Genomic DNA, 18,837 nt, shown 5'->3' on the forward strand with positions numbered 1-18,837 from the left:
GCACTGTTGGTGGGAATGTAAATTGATACAGTCACTATGGAGAACAATATGGAGGTTCCTTAAAAAACTAAAAATAGAATTACCATATGATCCAGCAATCCCACTACTGGGCATATACCCAGAGAAAACCGTAATTCAAAAAGACACATGCACCTCAATGTTCACTGCAGCACTATTTACAATAGCCAGGTCATGGAAGCAACCTAAATGCCCATCGACAGACGAATGGATAAAGAAGTTGGGGTACATATATACAATGGAATATTACTCAGCCATAAAAAGGAACGAAATTGAGTCATTTGTTGAGACGTGGATGGATCTAGAGACTGTCATACAGAGTGAAGTAAGTCAGAAAGAGAAAAACAAATATCGTATATTAATGCATGTATGTGGAACCTAGAAAAATGGTACAGATGAACCAGGTTGCAGGGCAGAAGTTGAGACACAGACGCAGAGAACAAACGTATGGACACCAAGGGGGGAAAACCGCGGTGGGGTGGGGATGGTGGTGTGCTGATTTGGGCGATTGGGATTGACGCGTATACACTGATGTGTATAAAATTGATGACTGATAATAAAAGAAAAAAAAAAGAATAAAAAAAAAAAAAAAAGAAAGCCTGTGGGTGAGATTTTAATTTTTTAAAGTAATATTTATATTACATTAATTAATTTATTTAAAAATACATTGATGTTCTCATCAAAAGGAAAAAAATTTTCTTTTTCTTTAATTTTTGTATCTACATATGGTGATGGATGTTCACTAAGCTTATTGTGATAATCATTTCACGATGTATGTAAATCAAATCATTATGCTGTACACTTTAAACTTATACAGTGCTGTATGTCAATTATATCTCAATAAAACTGAAAAGAGGGCTTCCCTGGTGGCGCAGTGGTTGAGAATTTGCCTGCCAATGCAGGGGACACGGGTTAGAGCCCTGGTCTGGGAAGATCCCACATGCCGCGGAGCAGCTGGGCCCGTGAGCCACAACTACTGAGCCTGCGCGTCTGCAGCCTGTGCTCCGCGACAAGAGAGGCCGCGATAATGAGAGGCCCACGCACCGCGATGAAGGGTGGCCCCCACTTGCCACAACTAGAGAAAGCCCTCGCAGAGAAACGAAGACCCAACACAGCCAAAAATAAATAAATAAACCCAAAGTTTAAAAAAAAAAAAAACTGAAAAGAAAAATGTAACAGTACTATTGATGGTTATAAATAAATATGGAAAAATAATCAATTTTTCTAGTCTTTCCTATAAAATTTATGGAAAAGTTTAAATGTAGACTGCCTAGCAGGACCATCATATAACTGGTGCCCTCTACATAACTGGTTTAAATATTTTGGAAAACAATTTGATTATTTTTATTAAAAGCCAAAAAATGCCTTTACCTTCCTATTCAATAATCTCATTTTGATAATTATTCATAAAAGGTATTAATCATAAAACACGGAAAGAAAATGCACAAAGCCTTGTACACACAAAGCTTGAAGCAAACTGAATGTTCAATATTGTTTGCTGGGACTTCCCTGGTGGTCCCGTGGTTAAGAGTCCACCTTCCAAAGCAGGGGACGTGGGTTCGATCCCTGATCAGGGAACTAAGATCCCACACACAGCAGGGCAACTAAGTCTGCATGCCGCAACTACTGAGGCTGCGCGCTCTGGAACCCCTGTGCCACAACTAGAGAGAAGCCCATGCGCTGCAAAGAAAGATCCCGCGTGCCGCTACTAAAACCCAACGCAGCCAAAAATAAATAAATAATATAAATAAATAAATAGAATGGTTTCTGTTTAAAAAAAAAAAAAAGATGGAGCAGTTTGTGTCACGGCTGCAGTCTGGTCATCAGGCAGTCAGCTTTTTTTTTTTTTTTAATAATATTGTTTGCTCATTCATTTACTCATTCAGCATTTTTCCCCCCAAGTGCCTACTAGGTTCCAAGCACTAGGGGTAAAACAGGGAAAAAAAGAAAGTCCCTTCCCTCACAGAACTTACATTTCTGTGGGGGAGATAGAAAATAAATAAAGAAGCATAGTACATCCATGTATATAAATACACATGTATAGCATGTTAGATGGAGAAAACTAAAACAGCGAGGAGGGCAGGGAGTACGGAGAGGAGCAGGGATGGCTTCAGGGTGGTGACATCGGGGACTTGAAGGAAGTGAGGAATCAAGCCTGGAAGCTCTGTGGCAGAAGACTGTGCCCATCAGAAGGGGCAGGTCTTGACGTGGGAGCATGCTTGGCATGACTGAAGAACAGCAAGTAGGTCAGTGCAGCTGGGGCAGCCTGAGCTAGAGGGCGAGTAGCAGGCAAGGGCAGAGTTGGAGAGGACCAAATCTCTTAGAGGAGTTACAGGCCGTGAGAAGAAACTGGCTTTTACTCTGAGTGAGACTGGAGGGTTCTGAGCAAGAAGGTGACATAATTATGATCTAGCTTTTAAAAGGATGGTGGGGGAGAAAGTGGAGAGCAGTCAGGAAACTACTGAAATAATACAGGCAAGAAACGATGGTGGGTTGGGTCAGCATGGTGATGACAGGGGTGATGAAAGCGGTTGGATTCTGGACAGAATCTGAAGGCAGATCTGACAGGATTTATTAACTACAGTGTAATTGAATGTGATGTGTAAGACAGAGGAATTAAGGAGGACTCCAACATTTGGTCTGAGTAACAGGAAGGATGGAGCTGCCACCTACTGAGATGGGGAACATGTGGGAAGAGCAGGTTTGGGGGTAGAAATTAGAAGCGTGTTCTTGAATGTGTAAGATTTTTAGATGCCCTTTATTAAAAAAATTTTTTTTCCTTTATGGTTTGTTATAGGATATTGAATATAGTTCCCTGTGCTATACAGTTGGACTTTGTTGTTTATCTATTTTATATATAGTAGTGTGTATCTGCTAATCCCAAACTCCCAATCCGTCCCTCCCCCAACCCCCTCCCTCTTGACAACCACAAGTCTGTTCTCTATGCCTGTGAGTCTGTTTCTGTTCTGTAGATAAATTCATTTGTGTCATATTTTAGATTCCACATATAAGTGATATCATATAGTATTTGTCTTTCTCTGTCTGACTTCCTTCACTTAGTATGATAATCTCTTGGTCCATTGATGTTGCTGAAATGGCATTATTTCAATCTTTTTTACGGCTGAGCAGTATTCCAGGTATATATGTACCACATCAGATGCCCTTTAGACAGCTGTAGCAGCAAGCTGGTGCCTCGCCCATCCGTGCCCCTCATGTGGACCACATCAGTGCACTTAGGACTGCCTGACCACCCAAAGCCAGCACCTCCATTGTTTAGCCAGAGGGCTTTCTCAAACTAAGACAATCTTGAAGAACACAACACAACACACAGAGTGGTGGTTTCCTCCCTAAAAAGAGAAAGGTGCAGGGGCAGAAATTCTGTTTCCTTGCCTCCTGCTTTCTGCCTTTGAATGCCTTTGTTTGAGAATGTGGTGATTGGTGGTGGTGTAATCATGAGGGAAAAGTCCAAGGGAACTGAAGTGAGGCCAAACCCTGGCATTGTAGAAATGAGCAAATTTTAGCAGCCACCTATCTTCAGGGTGCCTGCTGTGTGAGCAGAACAAACCCTTCTGGTTTAAGCCACTGTAAATCAGGTCTTCTCTTACTGACAGTTGATTCACTGCTTAGTAATAACACTAGTTAACTTTATCAAGGACTTACTATATACTTAGTAAGTGTTTACTAGTCTAAGCACTTTACATGTATTTCCCCATTTAATCCTTATAATACCTTTACAATTATTATCTCCAGTTTAGATAAGGAAATTGGGCCTGGATAGGTTAAGCCAGAATATGAACCCACGCAGTCAGATTCCAGAGCCCTTGCCCCTGAGACTCTGCTATACTGCCTTCTAGTATTTGTGGTTATATAATTTGACATAAAACTATAACTATAAACCTTACTGTGGTAAATTATTTTTCACCTACACATAAATATGGACATTAATCAGGTATAAAAAACTTCAAATATAAGAGGTAAAGTTAGATAATATTGTGTATGGTGAAATAATGATTAAAAAACTATTCTCATACTCCTCTCTGCAATTTTGGAGTTAAAATGCTGTAAGAGATACTTAACACTTAATATGTAAGTTTAGTTATCTTCTCATTATACAAATAAAATAGGTAATAAAGGGGGAATCCCAAACTATTATACCAGCCAGTATGCCTCCACGTACAAGTATCCCAAACCAGAAGTGACCCGAAGTGGATGACGTCAGGTGGAATTTGGGAATAGGAGAAAGGTACAGGGGAACATAATGTTGACCTTATATTTCCCCACTCCTGTTTATAACAGAAATTCTCTAAAGAATTGCTAATACTCACAACTTGTACTTCCACCCATCCCACTCTCTCTTGAACCAATTAATCAAACTTTCAACTCAACCACCTGAATAAACTGCTCTTGTCATGGTCCCCAGTGATGCTGTGTGGCTGAACCGCACTGAATCCATTTTGTCAGCCCCGTCTTAGGCCCACAGTCCTACCCCTCCCCTTTTTGCATGACTGAGCTATAGCCCACTCACAGGAATGCACCCAAGTCATGCAAGTTTCCTATCAACTTTTACCCTTGCCTCCATCTGATATGAAACCTGGAAGACTGCATTTTGCTGACACAGATGGTTAATGACCGTGAGACCCCCAGGGGGAAGAAAAACCCTGGGTTCCTATCAGTGCGGACATGCTTCCCACTTGGTAGTCAGATTCTGTTTTTAGCTTTGGCCCCTTTAAGTCCCCCTGTACCCCTTTTGTTGGCACAGACTGCAGCTGTGTATGCCTCTGGATCCTCATCTGCAGGATTATTTTCCTTTGAAGTATCATTTAGATTTTCCTTTAATGAAGATCAATTGGTAATAAACCATGTGCTTTTGTTTACTTGAAAATGTCTTTATTTTGTCCTTGATCTTATAAATTAGTGTTACTGGGTACACAATTGTGAGATGACAGTTATTGTCTCTCAGCACTTGGAGAGATTATTCTGTCTTCCAGCTTCCCTTGTGTGTTCATAAGTTTGTTGTCAGTCAATTACTGTTCCTTTGTAAGTAAGCTGATATTTATTTGTCTCATGTTATGGGTTGAATTGTATTCCTCAGAAAGATAGGTTAAAGCCCTAATCCCCAGTGCCTAAGAACATGACCTTATTTTGAAAGAGCGTCACTGTGGACACCATTAGTTAAGATAAGGCCGTACTGGAGAAGGGTGGGCCCTTAATCCAATATAACTGGGTGCCTTATCAGAAGAGGAAGAGAGACACAGACACTCAAAAGGGGAATGCCATGTGATGGGGAGGCAGGCACTGAAGCGCTGCAGATGCAAGCTAAGGAATGCCAAGGACTGCCGCAAATCACCAGAAACTAGGGAGGGGAGGGAAGGGTTCTCCCCTCTCCTTCACAGGGACCAAGGCCCTGCTGACAACCTGGAGTTTGGATTTCCAGCCTCTAGAACTGTGAGACTATATAAATTCCTGTGATGTTAAGCCATTCAGTTTCTGGCACTTTGTTACAGCAGACCTGGGAAATTAATGCAACTGACTTTAAGATGTGTTGCCTTTTATGTTCTCGGTTTCACTACTCTGTATCTAGATTGGATTTCTTTTTACTGGTCCTGTTCTTAGTGATTCCTCATCTACAGATTTATGTCTCTTATTGGTTTGGAAAGTCCTCACCCATTATATGAACCCATTATATGAACAGATGCTTACCTCCTTTCTCTAGATTCTCCTTAAGGGACTCTAAGTAGATTTAAAGTAGGAGACTGCCTTTTCTATCCTCCCTGTCTTTATTTATTTGTTTATACATTTATTTATTTCATTTATTTATTTTTGGCTGCGTTGGGTCTTTGTTGCTGCGCATGGGTTTTCTCTAGTTGCGGCGAGCAGGGGCTACTCTTTGTTGCGGTGCGCGGGCTTCTCATTGCAGTGGCGTCTCTTGCTGCAGAGCACAGGCTATAGGCACGCGGGCTTCAGTAGTTGTGGCACGTGGGCTCAGTAGTTGTGGCTCACGGCCTTAGTTGCTCCTCACCATGTGGGATCTTCCTGGACCAGGGCTGGAACCCGTGTCGCCTACATTGGCAGGCAGGTTCTTAACCACTGCGCCACCAGGGCAGTCCCTGTTAAGTTTTTAAATATCAGTTAATTGTTTTAGAAGTTTGTGGCAGATTGATAGTCGTCTCTCAATAGTCATTTTCTCCTTATTTTAGTAATATAACTTCTTAATTTTAACTGGGTACATGACCATCCACAATAAAGTCTATATTTCCAATTTGCCCTTCAGCAAGGAATGACCATGAACTAAGCTCTTACCATGGGATATAAAAGGAAGTGGTGTGCACAATTTTTTTAGGAAGTTTTCTTAAAGGGAAAGGCATGTCTTTCTCCTTCCCTTTTTTCTTCCTTTCCTCTACTCCATGAAAGGAGTATACTTTCCCGCACCATTATGTTGGACCTGGCTGTGTGACTTGCTTTGGTTAATGAAGTGCGAGCACACAGGACATGTGACACACCTGAGCAGAGCCTTCAAGTGATTCTGTGGCTTAGCCTCTTGTATGCTTGTTTTCCATCATGAGGAAAATACAACCCAGGTGACTACTGCTCCTTTAGTCTGGTTCCTTGAATGGGAGACGTGTGGAACTGATTCGTACCTCGAGCACAGCACAGCAGCTGACTGCCCCTCCCTCCAGCTGTCAAATCCCAACTAACTTAGAAATAAATATTTGCTGTTTATAAGCCACTGAGTCTTTGAGGGCAATTCCTTTACTTTCTTGCAGGTCAGCAATTTGTTAAAAATTATTTTTTTTTCTGAACTTATTCATGATTTAGTTTCCACTGTCCAGCTATTATGAATAATGCTGCTATAATATTCATATACAAAAGTTTGTGGTTTTGTGTGGATATTTTAAATTCTTTTAGGTATATAGCTAGGAGTAGAATCGCTGGGTCTTATGGTAACTCTATATTTAACATTTCAAGGAACTGTCAGACTGTTTTACAAAGTGACTACACCATTTTACATTTCCACCAGGTGTGTATGAGGGTTCTGATTTCTCTAAATCCTCACTAACAGTTACACTCTCTTTGATTATGGCCATCCTAGTGGGTGTGGTTTCTCACTGTGGTTTCGATTTGCATTTCCCTAATGACTGATGATGTTGAGCATCTTTTCATGTACTTATTGGCTATTTATATATCTTCTCTGGAGAAATATCTATTCAAATCCTGTACCCATTTTTTAATGGGTTGTCTTTTTATTGTTGAGTTGTAAGAATTATTTACATATTCTGGATATATTATCAGATATGTGGTTGCAAATTTTTTTTCCCATTCTGTGTATTGTCTTCTCACTTTCCTGGTGGTGTCTGAATTAGTCTACTAGGGCTGCCATAACAAAATACCACAGACTGTATATGACCTCATTTAACCATAACCAGCTCTTTAAAAGCCCTGTCTCCAAATATAGTCACATTGTGGGGTAGGGCTTCCACACATAAATTTTGGGAGAACGCAGCTCAGTCCAAAACATTCTGCCCTCTGGATACCCAAAATTCTTGTCCTTCTCACAGGTAAACACATTCACCCACATCCCAAAGTCTTAACCCATTCCAGCATCAACTCTAAGTGCAAAGTCTCACCTGAATATCATCAGGTATGGTTGAGACTTGAGATATGATTCACTCGAAGGCAAAATGCCTTGCCAGCTGTGAGCCTGCGACATCAGACAAGTTATGTGGTTCCAAAATACACTGGTGAGACAGGCATAGAGAGAGATTCTATTCTAAAAGAGAGAAATCAGGAAGAAGAAAGGGAAATGGGTCCAAAGCGAGTACAAAACCCAGCAAGGCACATTTCATTAGACTTTAAGGCTCAGGAGTAATCCTTTTGGGCTCAATGCTCTGCCCTCCAGGCCCACTGGGGTGGCAACCTCATCCCCTTGGCCCTGGGTGGTAGCTCCACCCCCTCAGCCCTGGGCATCAGCTTTATTCCCGAGGCACTGGTTGGTAGCAGGCTCCACTGAAACCAGGGAGACAGCTTGCCCCCCAGACCTGTACCCTCTGGGCTGATGGCTGGAGTAGCAGCCCTGTTGATCTCTGAATCACTTTTGGTGTCATCTCTCACTTTTCTTGAAGGGTGATGTGAATTGGCAGCCAGATAGCTCTATTGTCCTGTCCTGTAGACTCCCAGAAGTCTGACAGTATTCCTCCATTTTGTTGTCTCTATGCCCCTTAGTCCAGACTGGCAGTGTTTCTACTGGTATAATCTTATTTCTATTCCTGGTTACTTATGAGATGACTGATTATATCCATGAGTTGCACCCATGACCTCTTTATCAAATGACTGTCCAGCTACACCCTGGATGTATTCTCCAGAACATACTTCTTCTTTTTTTGTAATATGGATAGTAATTGGGTTCTACACCTAATTCCAACACGTGAGGAGTTGAGGTGGTTTCCCAACATCACCAAGGAGCAAGTCTCTGGGTACCAGCTGGGTGTCCTGCATCTCAGCTCAATTCTGACACTATCTATCCAGAGACAGCATCAGGTTCTGCAGGTTAAGTGCTCAGTCCCACAAGACTGCTGTACACCCCTCTTGCCCTCTCAGGATGCCAGGTGCAAGCCAGGTTGTTACCTGTGCTTCTGACCATCTGGCCACAAACGGGAGGTTCCAACAGTCTCTCCCAACTCAGGATGCCAATTGAAAGCCCAGGTTGTGAACTGTACTTCTGACTGATGGCTATAAATCAAAGGTTCTTATGACCCCCTTCTTGGGTTTGATTAATTTCCCAGAGTGGCTCATAGAACTTAGAGAAACATTTTTACATACTGGACGACTGGTTTGTTATGAAAGGATATTATAAAAGGAAGAGCCAGATGGAAGAGATGCATAGGGCAAGGTATGGGCAAAGGGCGCGGAGCTTCCACGCCCTCTCCTGGTGTGTCACTCTCCCCACTTATCCAGGTGTTCACCAACCGGAAGCTCTCTGAGCCTTGCCCTTTTGAGTGTTGTGGAGTCTTCATTACATAGACATGATTGATCAAATCACTGGTCATTGGCAACTGATTCAATCTCTAGCCTCTCTTCCCTCACTGGAGGTCAGGGGGTGGGGCTGAAAGGTCCAATCCTGTATTCATGGTTGGGTTCTTTGCTGACCAGCCCCCATACTTAGGGCTTTCCAAAAGTCACCTCATTAACATAAATCCTGTTGTGGTAGAAAGGGGCTTGTTACAAATAACGAGACATCCATTTTACCTTTATGACTCTGAAAGTGATTTCAGGAACTGAGGAGTAGAGACCAAACATTATGACAAGAGAAGTTCCCATTGGTCTTATCCCTCAGGAAATTCCAAGGGTTTTGGGAGCTGTGAGTCAAGAACCTTGGATGAAGACCAAATATGAGATATATTTTGGTCATCTGAATGACCAAATGTGTATTTCTTTTTTTTTAATTGAAGTATAGTTGATGTATTGTATGATATGTACATGTTAGTTTCAGGTGTACAACACAGTGATTTGACATTTAAACATATTACAAAACGCTCACCAGTATATATTTCTTGCAAGTTACAATATTGCAGATAGGCTAAGAATTTTCCAAATCTTTAGGTTCTGGTTCCCTTATGCTTAACAACTCCTTTAATTTATCTCTCACCTCCTGCATACTATAAGCAGTAAGAAGAAATCAGGCCGCACCACCAACACTTTGCTTAGAAATCTCTGCAGCTAAATATCACAGTTTATCACTTTTAATTTCTACCTTCCACAGAACACTAGGAAACAGTTTGGCCAAGTTCTCTGCCACTTTATAGTAAGGGTCACCTTTCCTCCAGTTTCCAGTAACACGCTCCTCATTTCTGAGATCTCACTACAGTCACCTTTTAACGTTTACATTTCTACCAAGAGTCTCTCTTCAAGGCAATCTAGGCTTTTCCTAACATGCACCTCAAAAATCTTCCCCTCCACTCATTACCCACTTCCAAAGCCCCTTCCACATGTTTAAGGTATTTGTTACAGTAGTACCCCACTTCTCAGTACCAAAATCTGTATTAGTCTGGTGAGGCTGCCATAACAAAATATCACAGACTGGGCAGCATAAACAACAGAAATTTATTTTACACATTTCTGGAGGCCGGACATCCAAGATCAAGGTGTTGGCAGGTTTGGTTGGCTTGCAAATGGCCATCTGCCTTCCTCCAACCCCTGGCAACCACCCTTCTGCTTTCTGTCTCTATGAATTTTACTATTCTAGGTACCTCATATAAATGAAATCATACAATATACAGTCCTTTTGTGATTGCGTTATTTCATTTGGCATAATGTCTTCAAGGCTCACCATACTTTTTAAAGCTGAACATACAAAAGTTTTGTATATTCGATTTTGATGGAGTCCAATTTTAAAATTTTGTCACGTACGGTTTTGGCTTCAGAGCTAAGAAACTATTGCCTAATCCAAGGTCATGAAGGTTTACACCTATTTTTTTCTAAGAGTATTATCGTTTTAGCATTTATATTTAGGTCTATGATCCATTTTGAATTAATTTTTTAAAATTTAATTAATTAATTAATTTTGGCTGCGTTGGGTCTTCACTGCTGCGCGCGGGCTTTCTCTAGTTGCGGTGAGCGGGGGTACTCTTCGGTGCGGTGCGTGGGCTTCTCAATGCGGTGGCTTCATCTTGTTGCAGAGCACAGGCTCTAGGCACGCGGGCTTCAGTAGTTGTGGCACGCAGGCTCAGTAGTTGTGGCTCGTGGGCTCTAGAGCGCAGGCTCAATAGTTGTGGCGCACAGGCTTAGTTGCTCCGTGGCATGTGGGGTCTTCCTGGACCATGGGTTGAACCCATGTCCCCTGCCTTGGCAGGCGGATTGTTAACCACTGCGCCACCAGGGAAGTTCCTTTAATTAATTTTTGCGTTTGTGAGGTAGGGGTCCAATTTCATTCTTTTGCATGTGGTTATACAACTGTCCCAGCACCCTTTGTTGAAAAGACTATTATTTTCCCAGTGAATCAACTGTCCATAAATGTGTGGGTTATTTCTGAAGTCTCAATTCTTTTCCATGATATATACGTCTATCATTATTCTGGTATGACACACTATCTTGATTATTGTAGTTTTGTAGTCAGTTTTGAAAGCAGGAAGAATGAGTGTTTTTTAACTTTTTTCTTTTTTTTTTCAAGATTCTTTTGGCTATTCTGAGTCCCTTGCATTGCCATGTGAATTTTAGAATCTGATTGTCAATTTCTAGAAATAAAAAAAGGCAGCTGGGATTTTTGATAGGATTGCAAAGAATGTGCAGAACAAATGGAGAAGTACTGCTTATTTTAACGATATTAAGTCTTCTATTATTTCTTGATGACGATTTAGCTTAATTATAAACCCTGTACCTCGTGTCTTCCTATCGTCTCAGTAAGCCTAATAATTCCTTGCTCCTCCACTGGGCACTTTTCCTACTTCTAACAGTACACTTTAGCAACCGCTTCTTATTCTGCCAACTACACACATCGTCTCTTGAGTGCTTTTCCCTTTACCTCTACCTTTCCTATGTTTCACATCTTAAACTGTCAGCTGTATTTTTACCTTTATGTTGTCAACATTGGTATAATTTATAAACTCTGCTTTAACTACAGCAAGATTATAATTTATTAACAGGTTTGGTCTAAAAGTTGAACACCAGAAACCCGCCTTTTCTAAGCTTTTTATCATAGTAATTATTCAGTTGAATTCTCTCCCAGAACTCCTATCCTTCCATCCGAATCTAGCCTAGCTCTTGGGACTTCCCTTTACTACTGAATTAGATCTAGTGAATCCTGGATAGTGATGCTGTCAGAAACCTCATTTCTACCTCATCTTTAAATTTTGAAAAAAAGCCTATGTGGAAGTTTGACTTTATGAGTCTCTGCATATCTGAAAATGTTTTCATTTTGCTCTCTTAATGATAATTCAGCTAGGAATAGAGGTTTTTTTTAATAAAAAAATTCTTAGAATTTGAAGTTCAAGAAATATTTCCCTCAGAAACTTGAAGGTCATTGTTATCTTCTCATATCTAGTGTTGCTGGTAGGAATTCTAATTGCAGTGTGAGTCTTACTCTTTTACGGGTCACTTTTTTTGTTTATTTTTTTTTTATTTTTGGCTGCGTCGGGTCTTAGTTGCGGCACTCGGGATCTTTCCTTTAGGTGTGCGGGCTTTTTTCTGTGGTGCGCGGGCTTCTCTCTAGTTGTGGTGTGCAGGTTTTCTCTCTCTCTCTGGTTGTGGTGCATGGGTTCCAGAGCGCGTGGGCTCTGTAGTTTGTGGCATGTGGGCTCTAGCTGAGGCACACTGGCTTAGTTGCTCCACAGCATGTGGGATCTTAGTTCCCCGACCAGGGATTGAACCTGCGTCCCCTGCGTTGGAAGGCAGATTCTTTACCACTGGACCACCAGGGAGGTCCCTATGGGTCACATTTTTCCTTTGGAAATTCAGGATTTTCTCTTTAGCTTTAGAGTTTTAACATTTCACAAAGTTGTCTTTGCTCTCCACTAATGGACATTTTCAGCTCTGGGGAAATTTTGTTCCATTATTTTTGGGGTAATTTTCCATCTTTTATTTACTCTCTTTTCTTTTTCTCTTGTAATATTAGTCCTGTTGGATTGACTCTTTATTTTTCTTATATTTTCTCTTGCAATTTCCATCTCTTTGCGTATTTCTTCTATTCTCCTTAAAATTGCACGGACTTTACCTTTCAACACTTCCAGTGAATTTATAATTTTGGCATTTTCCTATTTCTAATTTCAAGACTTACTTTTTGTTCTTGGGTTGTTACTTATCTGAGTACATTATCCTTGTTTCATAGCTGTAATAAAAGTTTGTGAGCATATTTTTAAGTTCTCTGAAGTTTCTTTTTCCTCTGTGGTCACATTTTCTCCTTATCCTCTCCCTCCCTTCCCCAGCCCCAAGTTGGAGACTTCCCTTAAACACCTAACAGTCCCTGGTTGTCCGTTCATATTTAAGATGAAGTAGTTGGATGCTGATGACGCATCTTTAGAACTTGGGAGGGTCTTGCCAACTTGCACAACTTCACTCTAGGGTGAGTGGGTAGGAAACTGCCTATTGTGCCAGAATAAAGAATGTTTTACTCTTAGTCATTAAATGCTCCCCAGAGATGATGAAAAAGCTTGACTCTTAGCCTGGGATAAATGCCTAGCTATTGTATCTGAGGTATAGGGAGGGTTCTGCTGTTCTACATAGAGACCTTTATTTAGTGTCCTTGTTTTCAGCCCTGCTTCTCACTCTTGCTCTGTCTTGTCAGTGTCTCCAAATTTCAATTTCTCTAAATCACTTCTGGCAGGTAGGCCTCCTTCTTCACCTACAGTACCCCCCCCCATGCCTATTCCACATTATGGTTTCTTCCATTTTGTTTAATCAGACCTCACTCACTTTGTGTGTAAATTTAGGGAAAAAAAAAGAAAAACAGCTCTTGGTGGCTCCCTTCCCATTTTCTGTTTTGTACGGGTTTGTATCATTTTTCATTCCTTTATTAGCATTTTAATGGGGTTCCAGGAAGAAGAGGCAACGAATGCATGCACTCAGCCAGTTTTAATTAAAAAAAAAAAAAATCCTAAGTGTAGGTTTAAAAAAAGATATGTGGGGCAGAGTAGGAAATAAGAAAAAAGAACAGTGGAATGACAAAAAAGAAACCAAAAAAATTTCTGAGTCTGTGATATTGACACTACTCCCGTGCATGAATAACAAGGCTTAGCACCTCACACTCTTCAGATCCCCACATTTCAGGGATGGGATAGATCTGAGACATCTCGTTCACACCCCCTTTTACAGTTACGAAAAGCAGGACCCAGGAGTAATGGGACTTTCCCAAGGTCACACACGTAGACACCGGCAGAATGGAAACCAGAAAGATAAGATGAGTCCACTTTGCTTTCCCTTCATCTCACCACACCGCTGGGGAGCAGCAGAACGAGCGGATCAGCAGTCAGATAAGAAGGATCGTGAGAAACAGTCAAAGGAAGCTGGCTTATTCCTGAGTGAAGTCGGGTGCCCGAGAAAATGAAACACTTTAGGATGCTTCATTTGGCAGGACCCAGCGTCCCCCGGCAGCGGTCCTGACAGCGGCGGCCGCGTGCGGACCCTACGGAAGGGGCGACTGTACAGCAGGCGGGGGGACGCTGGGCGGGATGGGGATGAGGTGACGAATGAAGGGACGAGAACCCTGACGAGGGACGGGAGAGTGACAGTGGGGCCACGAGGGCGTGGACGCTGGCGGTGACTCAACTGCTCTCAGGGGCGTTTAGAGTTACTGATAAAACAATCGCCAGCCGGGAATAAACACGATTCAAATCACTCTTACTTTCTTAGTGCAGCGATAGCTTACCTACGGCCTTACATTAACGGTGCGTGGCTCCGACAAGGAAACCCGTCTGCGCTTCGGTACCAGAAACTGGGGAGCCCGACGCCGGGCCAGCTGCCGCCCCCGAGGACCGGGACGGCCGCCCGGCCCGCCCGCCAGCCCCCAGAAAGTGCCCGAGGCCCGCGCGCGCCCGAGTCGCGCTCCCGGGAGGAGCGGGGGCGGGGCTCGCGCTGACGTCGGCCTGGGGCGGGACTGCGAAATCGCGCAGGGGGCGGGGCGCGGTGACGTCGGGCGCCAGGGCCGAGCTGTGGCTGTGGTGGCGGTAGTGGTGGCGGCGCCGGCGGCGGCGCCCGGGCAGCAACGGCAGCGGCAGCGGCAGCCCTGAGCAGGGTGAGACGGCCGCGGTGGCGGCAGCTCGGGGTCGGGCGGCGCCTGGAGCTTCCCGCCCGTCGCTGGCGCTAGGCCCCTCGGCTCTCCTCCGCCCGCTCCTCCTCACGGCCCTGGCTGGGTCCCGGCAGCGTGCCGCCGGGGAGGGCGGAGCCGTAGGTGAGGCTGGCGGGCGGGGGGCTGGGGGCTGGCGGGCGTGGGCTCTGGGCTGCGGGCCGGCGCGGGCGCACACGCGCACACGGCAGGCGCCGGGCGGGCGGCGTCTGTCTCCTCCCTCTTGCCGTAGGAGGCGGTGCGGCGCAAACAGTGGGCCGCCGCCTCCGCCGCGGCTTCAGCAGGCCAGTCACGCAGAGCCCGGGGCGGGCCTCCCCGAGGAGCCTGGCGCCCGCGGACAGGTGGGCTTCCCGCCCGGAGGCCCTCGGGCTGCCCGCACGGCCCGGGAGACCCCGCCAGCGGCCTGTCCGCGGTTCGCCTCGGCGGCCGGGGAGGGAGGGAGGGCGGCGCGGACGGCCGTCCCGGTCCTCGCGGGCGGCGCCACCAGGGAAGTCCTTTACAGGTCTTTTAAAAGCGTCTGTCTCTTCTCTATCTGGTCATATATATTTTTTCTTTTCTTCCTGCCTTCCTCAGAAAATCTCTACCTACGTAGCTTTAGAGCAGGAAATTATCCGATTGAATTCTAGCTGTTTCTTTAACAAGAGATTGTTTGTAATGGTATAAACAGAAGAATCTTAGTTTGAACGAATAAAAATGACTCATTTATGTTTATTCTGCATCTGGTATTAGTCAGGTTTATGGCTTTTATTTCCTAAAATCGTTCTAGAAATATTTATTATGATTTTGTTCCTTATATTTTTATCTGCATTGTCTTGTTATTTCCATGGAAGTTTCTGGACTGTTTCCAAATAAATTCCTTAGAAGGGATTGTTTCTGGCACACTGTTATTTCTGATGCCCTTACATTTGTCAAAAAGAAAATGAGGGTTTTTTGGATCTAAACTGAGAAGAATTATAGTGGAGGGAAGATGAGAGATGTATTTCTTTCACTGCCATTTATGTCTGATCCTGCGAGAGTACAGAATTTTTGATGGGTGTGTCTTCAATTTTGTGGACCCAGGCGTTGCCCACTGCCCACCCAGCTCCTCTGACTATACCTGACCCAGATGCTCAGTTTCTGTCTTTTCTGTATTGATCGTAGGTGCAGGAGTTACTGATGGCCATGGAGAAGGTAAAACAGGAGCTGGAGTCCATGAAGGCGACGCTGTCCTGCACTCAGCAGTCACTGGCAGAGAAGGAAACTCATGTGACCAACCTTCGGGCCGAGAGAAGAAAACACTTAGAGGAAGTTCTGGAGATGAAGTAAGTTTTATAATATTGTTCTTCAGGCATATGCTTAGTTGAAATACTTGTCCTCATCGCTTTCATCTTCTGGCCCTGTTTGTCACGCCTGACACACTTAGCCTAATTTTAATGCTCACTTGTGTTTCTCACTCCTTAGAACAAATTTGGGACAAATCCTCGTCAACTAGAAACTTTTTTTGCCTCCCTGTCATTGAATTTTGCAGTCCTCTAGAGTGTATGTATCCGTATGCAATTGTGTCTCTGAAATTCCTAAAACCTTCTGGAAAGTTCTGGCAAGTTGTTGAGCTTTCTGAGGAAGATAACCATTGCTCCTGAGGTCATACGATGGCTAGGCAATTTTTAAAAACATTTTTTATTATAAACATTTCCAAAGGTACACAAAAGTAGAGAATAGTATAGTGAACCTCCTTATACCCATCCCCCATATTTCACCATTAACATTTGCCACACTCTCCAGTCAGTTTTGACAAAATTGTCACTTTTAGCAGAACCTTTCTTTACATCATTTTTGTACTTTCCAGGCATCTTGCAGCTTCCTTGAGATAGTCTGTTGTGAAGGCTGTATATATCTGCTGTGCAGAATACAGCTGCTGCTTTTTCTCCTCTGTGACTTTGAAAAGTTCTGGTTTCCTTCTCTTCAGAACAAGTATGTCTCTTTTTTAAGTCCCTTAGTACTTTCTCCATCACTCCAATCCCCACTCCTATGTAATTGTCCTGCTCTCATTTTACTGAAACCAAGTCTATGCTGGGACCCCTCAGTTACCTTCATCACCTCAGCAGTTACCTGTGTTCTTGTCGTCTTCTCTTCTGACTCAGAGGAGATACTGTCTCTCCTTCACCAAGCTCGCTTCTTATTTCTATCACAGATTTAAGCTCTGGTTCCCTCCTCTGCAATCTGTCTCCATTAATTTTCTTTCACATAATCTTTGCTCACTTTCTGTTAGTTCCTTCTTCTCTGCAATAAATACGCACTCTCTCTGACCTAAAGTAAACAGTCTTTCTGAGCCCAGCCAGTGCTTGAAGCTAACATCCCCTCTTCTTTTCTGCTACTTTGAACTGTCAATAAATGTTGAATATGAGAATTACAAAGTAGCAGAGGATCTTGCCATGACACCTCAGCATGAATTTTCATGGGGCACGATTGCTTTGATATCATGACGGCAGCCCAGGAGTTGAGAAACAAATATCGAGGTGTCCCCTGTGCTTATGGATTATTAGGACACAGTGGGAGGTTAAGAGAGCCTGATCTTTTAGAAAAGAATTACAGGTGATGTGCTCTCGGAAGTGACAGATACTGGAGCCAGAAATAGGTTGATAATGCAGGGAGAACGGGGAGAATTTAGGGTTCTGAGTATCGTGATGAGAAAGTTTGCTTCTTACGAGCAGGTTAGTAGAAGCAGTTGAAGACAAGGTTTTATCCCTGATGATAAGAACATAGAGGAAGGATGGGTATAATATTCGGGAATACAAGGTATCGATGTGATACTCCTAAGCACAAACAGGCCCTGCTAAAGCAACGGTATAGGAGTATTGTTTCGTTTTCTCTGTGGACCAATATCTTGACTTGACTTGTCACATCTTTCCCACTCAGTTCAAGTGTCTATAGCAAAACAGTGGTGGATTTGTAAAGGAATTTTCCTTTATTATTAGGACTTTGAAAAGATATGAAAGAATTTTTTAAAGAATGCTTGACTTTAAACCATTAAAAGGGAATTGCGTGTGATTTTTTTTTTTGTTTTATTATTGTTATTATTTTTGGAACCACAGTACTAAACTTTCTTATGGACTTCCCTTGCCAACCCAGGTTAGAGAGAACGTTTCAGAAAAATACTGTGATTTGCAAAGCTGTTTTTGGTAAGATCAAACACTCACACACTAAGGCATGGGCTGAGTCATTAAAGTATTCAGAGAATTTATAAGTGGTATAGAAATTTGATGAATAAACATTAAATAAAAATTCTCGAAATAAGGTGTTAAAACCTGGCTCTGACAGGTGACCTGTCTCTTAAATCACCTTCCTCATTTGCTCAGGAGATACTACTACAGCATCATGCTATTCTTAGATTTTCTACAAGTTTTTTGTCATGCAGATTTACTGACTTAAAGTTTTTAAAGTAGTCTTTGCTTTAATTTGCACTTAAATTTCTCCTTGTTGTTGTCTCTCATTTTCATATCTTAATAAAATGGTTGTTTAATACCTTTCTTTTAACAAATTAAGCACTTCAGGCCTAATCGTGTATCCAAACATGCTGTTGAGAGTGGTGGCTAATCCCAAACTCCTAATGTATCCCTCCTCCACACTCTTTTCTCCTTTGGTAACCATAAGTTTGTTTTCTATGTCTGTGGGTCTATTTCTGTTTTGTATATAAGTTCATTTGTATCTTTTTTTTTTTTTTTTAGGTTCCACATATAAGCGATATCATGATATTTGTCTTTCTCTGTCTGGATTACTTCACGTAGTATGATAATCTCTAGGTCCATGCATGTTGCTGCAAATGGCATTATATCATGCCTTTTTATGGCTGAATAATATTCCATTTTGTGTGTGTGTGTGTGTGTGTGTGTATACATATATATGTATAAATATATAAAACACATCTTCTTTATCCCTTCATCTATTGATGGACATTTAGGTTACTTCCATGTCTTGGCTATTGTAATAGAGCTGCAGTGAACACTGGGTTGCATGTATCTTTTTGAATTATGTTTTTCTCTGGATATATGCCCAGGAGTGGGATTGCTGGA

The 18,837-nt window shown here is 42.8% G+C and overlaps 2 protein-coding genes across 2 annotated transcripts in view; one reads left to right on the forward strand and one right to left on the reverse strand.

Moving 5' to 3' along the window:
- The window catches only part of LOC132363421 (centrosomal protein of 78 kDa-like), a 37,832-nt gene extending 23,291 nt beyond the window's left edge, over positions 1 to 14,541 (reverse strand). The window contains exon 1 of the mRNA XM_059919123.1: positions 14,372 to 14,541. The gene's annotated coding sequence lies outside the window, so the exon portion shown is untranslated. The remainder of the gene's footprint in view (positions 1 to 14,371) is intronic.
- Positions 13,844 to 18,837, forward strand: part of LOC132363422 (ELKS/Rab6-interacting/CAST family member 1-like) — a 120,209-nt gene continuing 115,215 nt past the window's right edge. Inside the window, 5 exon segments of the mRNA XM_059919124.1 lie at positions 13,844 to 14,029; positions 14,078 to 14,262; positions 14,409 to 14,628; positions 14,674 to 14,893; positions 15,929 to 16,089. Of these exon segments, the coding sequence (XP_059775107.1) occupies positions 13,844 to 14,029; positions 14,078 to 14,262; positions 14,409 to 14,628; positions 14,674 to 14,893; positions 15,929 to 16,089 (972 nt within the window).

Source organism: Balaenoptera ricei, chromosome 3, assembly GCF_028023285.1.
Source record: "Balaenoptera ricei isolate mBalRic1 chromosome 3, mBalRic1.hap2, whole genome shotgun sequence".
Classification (NCBI taxonomy): domain Eukaryota; kingdom Metazoa; phylum Chordata; class Mammalia; order Artiodactyla; family Balaenopteridae; genus Balaenoptera; species Balaenoptera ricei.